The sequence below is a fragment of the Talpa europaea genome, assembly GCF_964194135.1.
Source record: "Talpa europaea genome assembly, chromosome: 6".
In the NCBI taxonomy this organism is placed as follows: domain Eukaryota; kingdom Metazoa; phylum Chordata; class Mammalia; order Eulipotyphla; family Talpidae; genus Talpa; species Talpa europaea.
The window spans coordinates 128724332-128741288 of NC_140072.1; the positions used below are offsets into that span (position 1 = coordinate 128724332).

At 50.4% G+C, this 16957-nt stretch overlaps 1 protein-coding gene across 3 annotated transcripts in view; it reads right to left on the minus strand.

Moving 5' to 3' along the window:
• ABCC4 (ATP binding cassette subfamily C member 4 (PEL blood group)) overlaps window positions 1-16957 on the minus strand; it is a gene marked incomplete at both ends in the record, with an annotated part of 194785 nt that overhangs the window by 101825 nt on the left and 76003 nt on the right. For 2 of the 3 annotated variants that reach the window (XM_084235702.1, XM_084235701.1), the window contains 7 exons: window positions 444-538; window positions 1206-1243; window positions 1624-1764; window positions 2942-3151; window positions 6925-7021; window positions 13482-13568; window positions 13991-14085. In XM_084235702.1, the coding sequence (XP_084091828.1) occupies window positions 444-538; window positions 1206-1243; window positions 1624-1764; window positions 2942-3151; window positions 6925-7021; window positions 13482-13568; window positions 13991-14085 (763 nt within the window). The remainder of the gene's footprint in view (window positions 1-443; window positions 539-1205; window positions 1244-1623; window positions 1765-2941; window positions 3152-6924; window positions 7022-13481; window positions 13569-13990; window positions 14086-16957) is intronic. The other variant, XM_084235700.1, reaches the window with a different exon arrangement.

Genomic DNA, 16957 nt, shown 5'->3' on the forward strand with positions numbered 1-16957 from the left:
TTGGGGGGCCTTGCTGCCAGAGGATTTCATCCAAGTTCAATAAAAGCTGGGGTTTATTCAGACAGAATTGGAACAATCCGAACCACAGGGTGGGGATCCGTTTCTAATCCCCTTGCCCATCCATATAATGATATAAGATTTAGCGAAAGCAACCTATTAGAATAGACAATAGCCACATATTTCCAGTGGCTGGTTTTCTGAATGCTCAATCCTGGTTTAACGTCGAAAATCCAGTACAGAGCAAATTAAGAGTCTTCATTCAACCTCTTTCTTCTAGTAGATTTTAAAAATAATTATTCTAATTAATTCACAGCATAAATGCGACTCAGTCTCTTAATCTGTTAAGACATTACTGAATTACTCCTAGAAGCCCTAGTTCCTCACACAGGCTCATTGTAAGCACCTCAGACTCTCGAATAATGGACCAAATGATTAAACTTTACCTGAATAAATTCCTAAGTACCAGTTAAGATCCAGTGACTTGGTTACATTTCCCATTTCATTTGCAGTGACATTGAGGGCACTTTGTTCATTTGCCCTGTGGAAGAGGGAAGGAAAAATATCACGCCACAGAAGAAAATTAGATGATTTAAAAAAAAAAAAAAGTTTAACCTCGCCTGGGAGACACATTCGACACTGGAATGTGACTCCCAGCTCACATGCCCTTGTATACATCCATAAAACTCCCACTTGAGGGCCTCCCTGGTGGCGCAGGCGGTTGAGAGCTGCACTGTGAAGCTGTCTGCAGCCGCAGCAGCGCGGGTTTGATGCCAGCCATCAGGGCGAGAATCCTACATGGTGCGGCAGACCTCTCCTGTCTTGCCCACTGCTCCCCTCAGCAGTGTACTTCATCAGTCTGCCTGTTCTGTTCCCTGCTCTGTCTCCAGTAAATCCTCTTACCCTCCCGCGCATCTGACCTGTACCCCGGTTCTTGTATAAAAATAAAATAAATCTTTAAAAAAAAAAAATCCCATGTGAATCGTGACTTGCAGGTGCCAAAGCGGTCTGTGAGGACTGGTGAGGATCAGACGTGGGGTGAGACCACTTCAGGTCACACTCCACCAGCAAGAACTTTAATTTTTCCTCAGGGAAAGGCAGCAAGGACGACAGCACAGGAGACTGCGCAAACCAGGCCCGCCCACCAGAGTCTGAGTAAGAAGTCACAGGGATGTCACAGCACTTGGCCTCAGGCTGAAACAACTCACCAGTATGAAAGCCACCAGTCTTGAAGAACGTAGGTAACCTGGAGGAGGGAAACAGCAACAGATTGTGAAAACCCCCATTACTTACCACCCCCAAGACTGAACCCCTAAAACAGCTCCTGGAGTGGCTCCAATGAACACAGCGGGTCCTTCAAGCTCAGGTTGGAAGGGCCCCTGGGCACATAACAAACACATGCAGGTTCCATAAAGCGTCTTGTAGGCACACCCTTGTTTTTTAGAAGCTCTTTGCAATGAACACACAAAACCAGCAAGCATCCCTTATTTTTGTTGCTCAAAGTCAGCACATTTCAAGGCCAACCCCAGGAGGTGACACAATGCAGTCAGCATAATATCTAAGTAAGTACACAAAATCCTACTGTAAATATGAAGCTGAGGGTACAGAAAGCATGCCCTTGCTTACCTGGGCTGCGATGTTTACTAGGAGAAGGAAAACAGTGACAAGCCAGTGAGCACCTGCTGCTAAGTAATTCTTGTAGGCCCTGAAGCCGACTTTTCCTTCAGACCGACTCTCCTCTGGTAGCGCAGCCTGTACATTCTCCGGCTGGGAAGGGGAAAAAGCAAGATTTTAAATGAAGTTTTGAAGGCATGTACCCCAAATTTCAAAATTTCAAATTAAGTCTCTGGACACAAAAGCTGGACAGTGCCCACACCTGCCAGTAGGCATGAAAAAGGGTGTGACTCCTACAGAGAACGTGTGCCCACGTCTACCCAAACCCTTCGTGCGTGCACCCTGGGACCCAGCCATCCCACCTCCAGGATCTATATGAAATAAGGAAACATCCTCCACACAAGGTTACTCATTGTGGAGGAAACAGCAGTAGGACAGCCTCATCTCCAACCCTGATTCATGTCTCGATGCAGAAGCTTGTTCCAAATAAAATAGGAGAGGAACACAGTAGGGACTCCAAATGTAAGTCAAATGCAGCACACCGAGTTGGAACAGCAAGTTGGAGTAGTGAGAGTTTGAAGAGCAAGGGATAATCTATGATCTGAATCTATCTGGTTGCTGTATTTCAGAGGAATTCCCAAGTTTGTAAAGTAAGAGAATAATCTGAGGGCCTCTCAGAATCAGCGGGGCTCCCGGGTTTGATTAGTAAGGGTCTGGATATTGAGGGGTGCCTGCGTGTGTTTCGAAGGGCTTCTGAACGCATTTCTGTCTAAAGGACACGGAATACACCACAGGCTCATAGGGACGTCCCTGGCTCTGTGCTGGCCACTGGGGATTCCAAGACAGGAAAGACGTGCTCTCGGTCTTGAAGGTTAAGAAAGACCGATGGAAACTCCTGGCCCAACACAAGCCATCTGACAAGGGGGCAAAATAATGTCAGCCACCTGCGGTGCCAGAACATTCCCCCACACAGAAGTCACTCAGGCTGAGTAGGTCTTCAAAATTAACTCTCTGGATGCAAAAGGGTCACCAGAGCAAGTAGGATTTACCTCCAGTAAATTCAAGAATGTTAAAATCAGTGAGTGATACACACCTGAGATCTTTATGTGGATATTATAACTACTACGCGTCTCTGCAAGTCTCCATTCAACACGCAGGGAAGAATCCTACACAGGCCTGCTCCCTTCTTTCTGTTTCGATTCTACCAATACCATGGAATAAGGCCTGGAAATCTCTGGGATAATCAGAGGTGTCAAGAACCCAGTAGGTGAGAGCATGAGACTCCTTGGAGCACGCGGAACCAGGGCATGTGGAGATGGGACGGACTAACCTCCTGGCCGTCTGCAGCACTATCTTTCAACGAGGGTCTAGAAGACTGCTGAGACCACACAGATGACTCTGAGAAGGTCCGATTCCTCAGCGTGGGAGTTCCTGGAACTGGAGATGGTTCAGCCTCCTCATTTTCCTTCTTTAAAAGGGAACCAAAATCTACCCCCGATTTCTGAAACTCAGTGTAAGTCCCCTTTTCCACCATTTTGCCCTAAAACAAAGAATTTGAGAGGAGTACATTTGCATTTGATAATACTAATCTAATCTAGTACGAATCAAAGAAAGTTAACTGGTCTCAAATTAGGATCTTTGAAAAAAAAAAGTTATCCTTAGGTCTAGAAGTCTGATGGACAAGCCCAGTTCAATTCAATTCAATGCAGAACCAAGCATTCTATTCTCTGCCAACCCAGTGTGGGGGACAGAAAAGAAATGTGTAATCATGTGTTAAAAATGGAGGTCACTGAGATAACTACCAAGGGCATTGAAGAAGCAAAAATGTAGATGTTGGAGGGAGTATTAGTAGAGTCTTTTTAGAAAGTGCAGACATTGATAAAAGCTTGGTGTAGTGAATAGAATTTAAAAGAACAGCCTGGACTAGGGAGGACATCCCTGGAAAGGAAATGCAGACTGACACAGAGGTGGACACAGTAGGTCTGCACATGTAAAAGTCACTCAAACCTTTCCATACCATTGTGAGGGTATCCAATGCCCCATTGGGATAAGAGGTCTGGGAACCTAGCTCCAGACACTGAGCCCATGAACTACACCTTCATGGGATTTACTGTAAGGCTAACCCCCAAACTCAGCATGACCCCCCCACTGAAAAGTCAACATGCCAGGTGTTAAAGTAATCCAACCAGGAGGCCATTAGGCTGACAGGGCTATGCAATCAAACCAAAACCTTAGCCAGAGTCCATGCACTTGAAGCCAAGAAAAGCAAACTTCATCACCAGTCGCAAGCAGCCAACCAGGCTTTCCAAAATAAGGCCGCCACTTAAGCGCCGGTCCATCAAAGGCACTGAGCACAGGTGACAACTCATCACACAAATTCCCCTACTTACAAGGCCATATAAAAGACCAGCACGTGCTTTCACGGTTTTCTCATCCCATGAAACCAGATACACTTGATTTACTCAAAAAAAAATAATAATATGAGGCAAAATCCCAGCATGCAAAACAAACCAAACAGGTGGAGGCAGGTGGTCGGGACCCCACTTGGAAGCCCTCTCTTCCTACCTCCCCACCCCCTAAGGAGATCTGAGAAAAATCCAGTGACGCTTCTGGGTTCTGCAGAACAGTGGGAACCTGCAATGTTAGAAAATTACTCACAATATATCCATCTCATTCCACGTGGGAGGCAAAATTGCATACGCTTTACTCAGTGAAATAACCCCTCTGCACTTAGTATCTGTATACCGCACGGGGAAGCAGTCCTCGGATAGAAGCAGTAATTTCATTCCCAGCTCAAATCCTGACAATGCAGAGAGGTGACAGAGGGGGCTGCCACTCCTGTCTCTTGCTAGAAAGGCTGTACCCCAACTCATCTACAGGTGCCCATTAGTGGACGGCTGGTTGTTTTGCTAAGTATTAAAAAACTGACTCAGGGGGTGCCCAGAACATCTAGGCTGATTATTGTCCTGTCCGTTGATTCTGTAATCTTAATTCTGCCAACACGGGGGTTTTAATCACATTAGTTTCATCCCTCTGCCCAGGAAATTAATTGTTTAATTGTGAGCTAGTTGAGCTTCCTGTTCCTGGAGAAGAGAATCAATGAATGAAAGTGCTTCTCATGAGGTAGAGGTTTTGCCTTTCACCTTCCTTAGGAGGAAATTCATTTGATGCATTTAACACAGGGCCTCGCTGTCCTGTAGTCACCACACTCAGCAGGAAGGGGGCGCTAAACAAAAAGACTTTTGCTACCTTTGAGCAAGACAGGTTAGAACTCCAGGTTCCACTTAACACATGGACACTTTTCCAATAAATATAGTTTCATACAGTAAATGTCTTTCCTGATGATGTTCTTAAGAACATTTTCTATTCTCTAGCTTATTTTATTGTAAGAATACAGTATATAATAATACAAAAGACATGCTAGTCAATTTATTTATCAAAAAGGTCTCCAGTAAGTCAACAGCAGGTAATAGTGGTCAGGTTTGCATGGAGTCAAGAGTTATATTCAAGGTCAAGACCCCAAGTCCTTCGCTGTTCAAGGGTCAACTGTATGTTCACATTCATCTCCGTGTGAAATGCCTCTCCCCGGGAGTGGTACCCAACAAGGTCTTGTGAACTGTAGGTAACAGTCCTTGCACGTGTCTGTTTTACCAGGAGGATGGGGAAGGTGAAATACCAAAATGCTTGAAGGCACTAAAAGGCATTTCCATGCCACCATGAGGGATGTGACCAGGGTCTGTTGGGACACATGAGGGTTAAGGACGGCAGGTGCTGAGCGCAGAGGCACAAGCCAAGGGGCATGAACTGCTAAGCCTGAGGCAGTCTCAACTGCCCTCCACACGCAATCAGGCTGGCAGCTCTTGTGGGCTAAATGGTGACCCTTCTGCTCTACCCACAAAATATGCTTAAGTCCTAGGCCCAGTGAATGTGTGTCTATCTGGAAGTAAGGTGTTTGCAGGTGTCCTTAAGTCAGATGCGGTTAGACTGTGGTAGAGGGGACTCCAAATCCAAGGTGACTGATGGGACCCAGGCGGACACAGATGACAACAGAGGCAGACACCACAGAGCTGTGGCTGCATGTCAAGGCCTGCCGAGGACCAAGGGCAGCCAAGGGCCAGGGCGGCTGAGGCCCATGAACAGCCAAGGGCCAGGGCAGCCAGCTAACACCAGGACTGGATAGAGGCAGTGAGGAAGGACTCGCCCCGAGAGCCTACAGTCAGAACGCAGCCCTTCTCTCAGACTCTACGCCTGCAGCCTCCAGAATGGTGAGACGATCCATGTCTGTTGTTTCAAGTTGTTATGGATGCTCTAGAAACTGACCCACAGGCCTGAGCTCACAATTCTGTCTGCAGAAATACCCAGGGTACTAATTGTTCCTGCTCTTTCCCCTCAGGCGAACATCAAGAACCACATCAGTCCTCTGCTCTGGGCTATCTACTGCATCCAGCCCGAAAGTCCCCCTGACCCCTCCTTTCTGGGCCCGAAAGTCCCCCTGGCCCCCTCCACCCAGCCCATTTCCTCCCACACTCTTCCCCCTGGCCCCCTCCACCCAGCCCATTTCCTCCCACACTCTTCTGGCTCACTTGCCCTCAGCCTCCCTGACCTTCCTGGCAATCCCCCAACAGCTCCTCCCCTGGGACCTGCCAGGTCCTCCAGGTGCCCATTCTCCTGGTGACAGCATGCCAGCACCGTCCTGGCACTCAGGAAGATGCCTGCTCCCAGAAGGCAGTCCTGCGGGGGTCCTCACCCCTCCAACGCATCTCCCCCATACAGAATGCAAGCCCTGTGATGGTGGAGACCTGTTCCCCATTGCTGCACAGGCCCTCACCCGCGCGGGGAGGGAGCAAAGACCGGTGCACCGAGCCCGGCAGCAAAGGTGCTCCCACCTGTTATAACAGAGGATGCTCTTTGCAAAATGCCCATGACAGTCACGGGGCTCCAAGCCTGCCTCAGCCTCTCTCATTCCCTTCGTTACATACTTTGACTTCCTCTTGGTTTTCAGAAGAAAACAAAGGTATTCCAAGAAAAACGTCATCATTGCCCTCAACAGTATCTATTGCTGTAACAGTTACGGCTTGGGCCCTTGGTGGTGGAGACTGTACGCACACTGGGAGCACAGAAGTTAATGGTGACGTTGCTACTGTCTTTGGATTCATTCTCAAAGGCGTGGATACCAGCTCAAAGAAGAACAGGACATCCACGTGAGGAACAGGAGGGAGGTGACCAAGAATCCCAGGACCCTAAGCCACTGGAGGCCTCATCTCAACACACTTGAGAACTAGCAAGTTCCAGGGATTTGAAGACATTACTTACATCTTTCAATATCAGAATCTGACTTGCAGCTTTTAGGTACTGCAACTGGTGAGTCACCAAGATTGTGATCTTCTCGTGCAAGCTCTGACAAATACACCTATAAAGGCAAAAGGCACAGACAGTAGGCAAAAAACACATTAATGGGGGTGTTTCAAATGAAAACACGAACCAACACACATTTAGAAAATATCATGAGACAAAGATAACACTGTGGTCAAGGATCTGTAGCTCAAATATCAATATAGATACAAGTCAAACACAAATACAAATTAAATATAAGTATCAGTCATTAATGAAGCTGACTAGGACCTCAGATTACCTAGCTTGTCAGCTAGCATTTAGCTCTGCGAAGAAATTCTACAAAAGCAGACCATTGAAGGGGGCAGTGATTGCTGAGTCGTACTGTTTGGGGTTTTTTTTGTTCTTTTTTCCCCTAAAATTTAGTTTAAATGCTACTTATATATTCCATGATGAAAAGCAATTGAGCCATAATGGGATTCCAAAATCAAACCTAAGTGAACTACAGATTATTTTATTGCTGTGCAGGAACGGAAGAGGGATCTATGTCACATCAAAATGTATACCTTTCTTTACATCTTATGATATACACAGTAACCACCACACAAGTCCTAAGTTCTCAGTCATCTTTGCCAGAATGCAATTTTTAGATGCTTCTTCCCAAATCAGATGCAATAGAAAAATGAATGTCAGCACAGTTTCGATCAGTCTATATAGGGTTCCCATCCAGGAAGCAAATCCTTTTTCATTAGGGCTGAAAGCCTCCTGAACATGAATATTGAAGATGAGTCTCTAATTGGCCCATAACAGAGTGGAAAGAGTCCACTGGCTTAAAAGAAAGCACCAATTCTGTAAGCCAACTCTCCTCAGTGTTTAAGCTTAAGCTATTTTTCCGGGCCTTCCTGGTGGCACAAGGGGTAAGCACTACACTATGAAGCAATCCACAGCCTCTGCAGCACGAGTTTGATCAGGGAGCTACCCACATGGTGCAGCAGACCTCTCTTGTCTTGCCCGCTGCTCCCCTCAGCAGTGTATTTCAGTCAGTCTGCCTGTTCTGTTCCCCACTCTGTTTCTGGTCTCTCACCCCCTGCACATCTGGCCTGTACCCTAGTTCTTGTATGCATAAATAAAAAAGAGATTTTTTTTTTCCAGCTAGCACCTCAAAGTTCTCCGACATTATAAATGCAGACTCTGTCCCACCTGCACCCCTCACTCTCCAGGTAAGAGAGTAACTGGTACCAGGCCCTGTGGACCAATGACAGGACTCCTGGCTGGCAGGGCAAATCTCAGGAACACAGGCCACAGCCACTATTCTGAGCTGGGTCTGATCAAGAGTGCTGGGTGGATACCCTGACTGGAATTCAAATCCCCGCTTCCTCTCTTCCAAGCCTGCTGCTGGGAGAGCTACTAAAATGCTCTCTGAACCTTAGTTTCTTCCCCTCAAACTGAGTCAACGCAAAGGCCTGTACTGGAGAATAAAAGCACTTGCACCTGCTTATAAACGTCAGCTCCCTTCTCCGCTCGCCCTTAACCCACAGGCCATCTGTTTGGATTCAGGCTGAAACAATCCTAAGAGGACACATGAGGCTGGCTGAAGAGCAGAAGGCCCCAGGATGCACTTGGGTGGCTTCCTTCTCTAGCCTGAAAGGACTGACTATTCATATGTGTCCATCCTTGGCTTTCCCACCTAAGTGTCTCGGTCAGGCAAGCTCTCCTCAGGCTCAGCACTAAATCTCATCAAGGAATTCTGGATGCTTAATTCAATGTCACCTGCCAGGGGCCTCCCAGGTGGCGCAAGGTTGTTAAGACACAACCTATGAAGCTGTCCGTAGCCTCTGCAGCACGAGTTAGATCCCAGCCGGCCAAGGAGCAACCCACGTGGTGCAGCAGACCTCTCCTGACTCGCCCGCTGCTCCCCTCAGCAGCGATTTTCAGTCAATCTGCCTGTTCTGCTCCCACTCTCTCTGGTGAATCCTCTCACCCTCCCCCCAACAACTCTGGCCTATAACCCAGCTCTTTTTATGCATAAATAAAAATTTTTTTTTAAAAAAAAAAGCCACCTGGGCCTCCCCGGTGGCGCAGCGGTTGAGCGCTGGGTTGTGAAGCTGCCCGCAGCCTCTGCAGCGCCGGTTCGATCCCCAGCTGCTCCCCGGCCACCGGAGGAGGGTCCCACTTGGCGCGCAGACCTCTCCTGCCGCCCGCTGCTCCCCTCAGCAGTGTACTTTGGTCCTTCTGCCTGCTCTGCTCCCCGCTCTGACTCTGGTGAATTCTCTCACCCTCCTGCGCTTCTGACTGTACCCAGTGCTTGTATGAATAAATAAAATAAATCTTAAAAAAAAAAAATTTAAAAAAATAAAAAAAAAGCCACCTGGCAAGAAGCTGCTGCAGGTAAATGTCAACAAAACCTAATAGGCTGCCATGACCAATATGCACCAACAGAACAGTTTTGGGGTATTTTTTTTAATTTTCCTAAATTATGCCTTTTATCACAATCGAGAAAACATCCTATTATCTCAAGCTCTTAAGAGTAAAAATTCCTCAGTCAGGTGAGTAAAAAAAAAAAAGTTACATGATTCAACCGCTCTTATCTGGTATAAGGACTGTATAAAGAGGGGCTGCATAGCATGAGGGAGGTGATGCAAAGAAACAGAGACACTACCTTCATTCATTCAATCAACAAACATCTGTCGAGCACTGTTCCAGTGCTGAGTACATGCACAGGTCAGGACAACAACATTGCATTCGGGCAGACACACTCTTGAACATAGAAAATGCACTGAGTGCGCGCACGCAGTGGAGAAAGGCAAGGTGCAGGTCGCTGTCTGGATGGAAGTAGCACCTGTGCCCGCAGACGGTCTGGGAAGAAGGGACAGTCAGTGCCAAGGTTCTGGGACAGAAACAAGCTGTGTCTTGGCATTCCCACACATTCAGTTTTGTGGAGTAGGGGGACCCCTCGACGACTGAGTACAACCCACTGAGGGCTGCAGAAGTCAGGAGGGCACAAGTGCCCTGGAAAGACAGGGAAGGCAGAAGGGAGGGGATGCATCTTTCCTCTCTCCTTTGCCCAGGTCACTGTCCCTGATTGGACAGAAGGCAGGCAGAGAAAGGTCACATCCCCATCAGGGCACACCCCCATCAATGCACACCTCAAACACCTGCACAGCTGGACTACAGACTGGTGTGAGAGATGACTGCACAACACTGTGACCTTGGAGGAGGGAAGCCAAGGCCACACGCAAGGTCAGAAGGACAAAGGCTGAATTGAGGGGGAGGTCAGATTAGGACAGATCCACAGAACAGATGAGACAGGAGGGGCCATAAAGTGAGCTGGGGTTTTCTAAGAGATGCACAGCTAGAAGCACCTGTAAGGGCATCCGTTCACTAAGGGCCAGACCTTCTAAGAGTCACGGAATCCACTTTGGGTACCCCAGAAAGCCGTGCAGCTCACGAACCTTAATAACCCTGGATACGGAATCGAGACAGAACGAAACTTAATGGCAAGCCCAAGCGTCACTCACTCCCCTTTCACACAAAGCGCTTCCCATTACCAAGCGCCAACGCCACCGCCATCTTTCAGGGCGCATTGTTCAATCCAATTTTCTGACTCGCTGAGAACATTCTCCAGCTGCTGCTGAGTGATTTCCTAAATTGCCTGCGTGCTCCCTGCCTCAAGTTCCCCCAAAGAATGTGGTTCTGATTAGCAAACGACAATTTTAACAAGCTTGCTTCTATCAAGTGTATATCCAAAGTCATTAAACCTGAAAGGTGCGAGAGGACTTTATAAATACCTCCCGTGTTTGGGGGAGAACTTGCGAGAGCAGCTGCTGTGATAAGGCACAAGGAGATTGGCAACCGGGACCCCTGAGTCCTCCCCAGGGAAGCCCCCACGATGACCTGCCGTTGCTGTGCTGGAGGGACAGACAGATTCCCACAAGACAGGAGACAGGAGATTGCAAGTTGCAAGGGAAGGGGTCGGGGAACTTGGAGGCTGAGCTTCTGGGGACTCCACCACCCGGGATGGGGGTGAGGGGAATCTCAGTCTCTGCCTAAGGGGACTTCAGCCAAGTCACTGTCCATGGGGAGGGGCAGGGGTCAAACCAGAGTTGGAGGCTGAGCTGAGCGTCAGCAGGCCCTGCTCCCTGTGCAGGGACAGATCCGGAGTCTCTCTGCCCTCCGTGACAGTGCTAAACATAAGTGACAGAAAATGTTACCATTTTTAGCACACAGTTCAGTGGCATTAACATGCACATGGCCATGCAGTGCTCACCACCATGCACTGCCGGGCTCTGTCATGGCTGCTGCTGAAGCACCTTCTACATGGAGACGCTGGGAGAGAAACGCGGGAAACCCACCAAGCCCCCACATTGCATGGAGGGCAGGACGGGCAGGAACCCACTCCTGGGGAACAGGCTCAGAAGGCCTCTGTGTCTGTCACTCTGACTACTTGAATCTCTTTAATGTTCCTTTTAGGACCGTCTGTAAATGGACTACCTCCCCCATCCCCGGCACCTCAGAACTCAGGGGCAGGACCTTTCAAGAGTCACTAAGTTAAAAACGAAGCTGTTCGGGGTAGATTCTAACCCATCTGACTGGTGTCCCCAGAAGAGGAGTGGATGAGGACGTAAGGAGAGAGACAAGGGGTACAGAAGACAGGAAAGAGGCGTGAGGAGAAAGCAAACCCCTAACACCGTGATTGGGGCCTTCCTGCCTCTGGAACTGCAGGGGGTGAAGTTCTGTTGTCTAAACCCCCTCCCCCGGCAGCATTGCTCCTTTAGGGCAATCTGCCATAGTTAAGGAGGTGTCCCCAAAATTCACAGTTTGGAACCTAATCCCCACTGTGAGGCTATGTGGAGGTGGGGGCCTCTGGGAGGTGATGAGGCCATGGGGGAGCCCTCGTGAATGGGATTAGTGCCCTATGCGAGGGCCCTCTCGCCCCTCCTGCCCTGTGAAGACACAGCAAGAAGATGACCATCTAGAAGAAACGTAGGTTCTCACACACACCAAGTTTGCGCAGACCTTGGACTTTCTCAGGCCCAGAACTGTGCAAGGTCCGTCCAGCGACAGTGTTACATTTAACAGCCTGAAGGGACGCAGCCCCGACGGCCGGTGTTCTCCGTCTACAACCTGCATCCCGCACCAAGAATAAGGCACCTGTTCTTCTTCCACAGGCTGTTTCTTCCTTTCCCTACACCTGTGCTTCTGCTTTCCCCTCACAACAGGAACCGAACCCTGTTCTCGGCCTCCACAAACCTCCCAGCCTGCAGGCCCCTCAGGCACATCCCAAGGAGCCCGCCCCACGAGCTCTCAGGCCTGAGCTGAGTGCCCGGAGCTGCCTCTTCCACTCCGCCTAGCACGCGTCATCTCTATCAAAACTCTCCTCCGCCCGGGTACCACGGACTTTTCCCGGGTGTCTGTCTGGACATATTCCATGTAGAGACAAATTCTTCAGGGGCGGAAATGAAATGCAAACTTCCTGGTCTCCCACATTCGGCCCAACATGGGTCCCACCGTCTCCCACCTCACTGTCCTCCTTTGCGAGTAACTAAGGCGTTCTGCACCATGACCCCCGCGAGCAGGAAAATGCAGAGGAGAGTACCCTTGGCCTTTAAAAGCAGGACTGCAGCAAGACGTGGCGTGGGGCTTGAGGATGCTGTGCTAGCCAGAGCCAGCTCGCAAAGCTGTCAGAAGCCAGCGGAGACTGCCCGGTGGCGTCCAGCGGCCTGTGGGCTGAACACTCGCTGCGAAGACCCCAGAGCTGCCCAACCCGTAGCTGAGCAAGGCCCAGAGGAAACACTCCAGAAACCCGAAGCCACAGAAGGGGAGCAGCCAGATTCTAGACACCTGGCTTCAAATTCAAGTTAACCCTCCACCCAGGGGTTTGTTCGACTCGTGAGAATCCAGGAACAACTTCAATTATCGAAGCTTCACTCTGACAGGGAAGCATCTTTGTGAAACTCCGACTTCACAAAGCATTTCCAAACCCAGACCTTAGTCCACGTGCGCCAACAGGCTCTGTCCCCAGAGCCCGGTGCAGCTCTGAAGGCTTTGCCTCTCATGGAGCAGGATCAGCGGGCTAGCACCAAGCTGCTGAGCCGGGTCAGCTGGATTGTGGTTTAACGGTCAGTCGTCAGACCTTGGTGGGAAGGGTTTGGCCTCTACATTTACCGAGATGTGAAGCTGTGCCCCTGAAACTTATGTAGTTATGTAAGCAAAGGTACCACAACTTCAAAAACATTGCGCATCTTACCTGGGGCCTGCAGCCAGCAAGCATCCGCCTCAGCTACCAAGTGCGAAGTGAGGGGGGTTGTGCATCTACCCCTAAGCCCCACGGCGTGCAGGCCCCCACCCTGCGAGCACCTCTTCCATCTCCCTACTGAGCCCCGCCAGGCGTGCAAACCTTCTCTCTGGTGGGTCTTCAGCAGAGGGAAGGCAGGGGATGCAGGGACAGCAGAGCACAAGGAAAGCCCAAAAACTTTCTTTCCCTGAAATCTAGAGGATTCCCGGGAAGGAGAAACAACATAAAATAAGAGCCAACTCACAGTTCGAACAAGTGCCTGCCAACCTCCGCGTCTACTGCACTCAGGGGGTCATCCAGCAGGTAGATGTCGGCGTCCTGATACACTGCCCTAGAAAAGGGGGGGATGTCAGAGCCCCTCGGCTCTTGTCTGCAGCACGACGGCCTTCAAGGTCAGGGTGGCGTTCATTCCGAGAGCCAAAGGAACCAACCAAGACAAGGACCCCATAGTAAGTGGGGTCCACCCACAGTGCTACACAGTAAGTGAGGTCCAGCTACATTGTCCTGCATTAAGTGAGGTTCACCAGCAGTGCCCCACAGTAAGTGCAGTCCACTTGCACTATCTTGCATTAAATGGGGTTCACCCAAGGAACTTTGCAGTAAGTGAGCTATACCCGCAGCACCCACACAGTAAGTGGGGTCCACCCGTGGTGCCCCATGGTAAGCAAAGTCCACCTGCATTGCCTCTGGGGAAGAAGCAGGGCTAACTGCAGTGAGAGGCACACGCAGGGTGGCACCTGAGATGCCATTTACCTGGCAAGGTTGACCCGGGCTTTCTGCCCCCCACTCAGTGTGGTCCCCCGATCTCCTATCAAGGTTAGATCTCCGTCCTCCAGAAGCTGTAAGTCCTGCATGGAGACACAAAGGGGGACACAATCCGACTTAGGTATTTTCTCCAACTGCCACCCCGAGCTTTTCGGTTCTTCACAAGTAATCTGGTCGACAGCAATGGAAGAGAGCTCACAGTGACGAATTTATGATTTTTTTTTAAGGATTCATTTATTCATACAAGAGTTGGGGTACAGGCCAGAGGCGCGGGAGGGTGAGAGGATTCACCAGAGACAGAGTGGGGAACAGAACAGGCAGACAGACCGTCTGAAGACACTGCTGAGGGGAGCAGCAGGCAAGGCAGGAGAGGTCTGCCATACCATGTGGGAATCTCTCTGGTGGCCGGGATCGAACCGGTGCTGCAAAGGCTGCGGACAGCTCCACAGCGCTGCACTCAACCTGCTGCGCCACCGGGGTGGCCCCCGAGTTTATGATTTTTAAATTCAATTAAAAAAAAAAAACTCCCAGGCATTTACAGTTAATGCTCCAACAGGTCCTTCTGAGCACGGCCAGATGGTGGGGTTTGTTCTGGCCACTGGAGCTTCCACCGCGGGAGATGGACAATGGGAGCTGGGAATCGCGCCGCATGTTCCGTGCACCAGGCAGGCAGAACAGGGAGCTGCCAGGGAGCCGGGATCAGGTGAGGCCGCCGGAGGCAGAGGGAGGGCTCTGAGAGGGCTCTGAGCGCAGGGGTTAAGCAGACACCTGCTAGAGGGCGGAAGGGCCGCCCAGACCCGGGAAGGTGAGCAAGAGCCGAAGGGCAGGCGCACACCCACAGCGGGTGTGGGGGGACCGGCAAGGAGACAGGGAGGGCCGAGCAGAGTGATGACAGAGACGGGCTGGGAGACCCGGGGCAGACACACTGGCAGGAGGGACCTGGTTTTAGTCCCAGTGATTGGGGAGCGTCTGGGGGAGCAGTGAGGTGCCCTGGGTCTCCTCCTCCCAGTGGAAAGCAGATGGTAACTGATGAGAAACGTCCACCAAGGAGAGGCAGGACGCTGCAGTCGTGCAGAACCACAGCTAGCACCAGGGGTTCCAGCTTTTTAAGGCTCCTTTTTCCCAACTATGAAAGGAGGATACTATCATCAGAGCAGTGGCCAAAGATTATAGACCCACATACCTGTGTGTGAGACAGCCATGCACCTGCATGTGGGGGGGCGGGGGGGAGCGGGGCCAGGCAGCAGGGAGACACGCGCACACATGTAGAAGACACAGAAGGACAAAGAGACAAACACAGCGAGAGACATACGGACAAAGAGACACAGAGACAGAGAGAGCAGCAGCACCCGGTGGATCTGAATAAAGGAGCAGTGTTATAACCGGCTGACGACCAGCCCCCCACCTTTTCTTCTAGGGGGCATAAACACACGTAATAAAGACCTAATCACGGCTGCTAACTGGATGTCATTTCGGAAAACACAGCCTCTCAGTAACGGTGAGCCAGGAGGAAGACATGAGAGCCTCGGTCCACACGATGACACCCACAACTACCAGTCCCTGCGCCCGGAGCTGCCTGCGTCCTCACCCCTGCACAGTGTCCGCACAGCGGGGCTGACCCGGGGCCCCTCACCCCAACCAGGGGGCCGACCTTTCACACACGGCACAAAAGCACAGCCTGGTGCACAGAGCTGCCCTGCGTCCTCCAAGTATTCTCCAGGAACTCGGTGTTGGGGGTGGCGGGGGTGGGTCTTCTTTCTTTTTTACTACATTACACTCTCCTGTCAGGGTAAGGCCTGCACTCACATCAGTCGGTCGCCAATTCAATTTGAATCTTCAGGGACAATTCAGCATCTCATCTGGCCATTTTCTGCAGAACCCAGTACACGCCTTCTCTGAAGACAATCCCTCCCCTCGGGAAAGATGCGGTATTCAAAAGGCACTTTAAGACATTCGGTTTTCTTTAAATAATAAACTGCAAGTCAAAAATGCAGTGGGCTGGGTTGGGGGGAGACCTTGCGTGGACTGAAAAGCCCAGCCACCCTGCTCCGAGCTCCGGCTTCGTCTGGAACCCGGCTTGAGCTCATGGTTAAGGAGACTTTTCAGTGAGACAGATAATAGAGAGGGGAAGGCCAGGTGGAAAGTGGGTGATATTATGGAATTTGGGTTGATTGCAGGTGTGACAGTGTGTTTTATCACTAAGGGATTTCTTGCTTGTTTGCCGAAACGAATGACATGACAAAACACTTTTTTAACCAATGAGGAGGCCTCCCTGGTGGTGCATGGGTTAAAGGTTCAGCGCTATCAAGTTATCACCAGCCACTGCAGCATGAGTTCTACCCTTGGGCAGGGAGATGGCGCAGCAGACCTCTCCTGTCTCACCCCCTGCTCCCCTTACAATGAATTTCAGTAGATCCACCTGTTCTGCTCCCCACTGTCTCTGGTTGATCCTTTCACCTTCCACATCTCTGGCCTACACCCGTTCTTATATGCATAAATATATAAATAAATCTTAAAAAAAAAAAAAAGAACATGAAGGCCTCCCCTGGTGGCGCAGCGGTTGAGCGCTGGGCTGCGAAGCTGTCTGCAGCCTCTGCAGCACCGGTTCGATCCCCGGCCACCGGCGAGGGTCCCACATGGCGCAACAAACCTCTCCTGCCGCCCGCTGCTCCCCTCAGCAGTGTATTTTGTCAGTCTGCCTGTTCTGTTCCCCGCTCTGGCTCTGGTGAATTCTCTCACCCTCCCGCGCTTCTGACTGTACCCAATGCTTGTATGAATAAATAAATAAATCTTTTAAAAAAAAAAAAAAAAGAACATGAGGTCTAGAATGTGGTTGGGGATCATGTGGGGTGCACTGGTATAGAGGGCAGGGATAGAAGTGAAACCGACGAGCTGGTGACAGTTGAGCTGAGGAATGGATCCAGGAAGTTCCAATACACTATACTCTCCAATTTT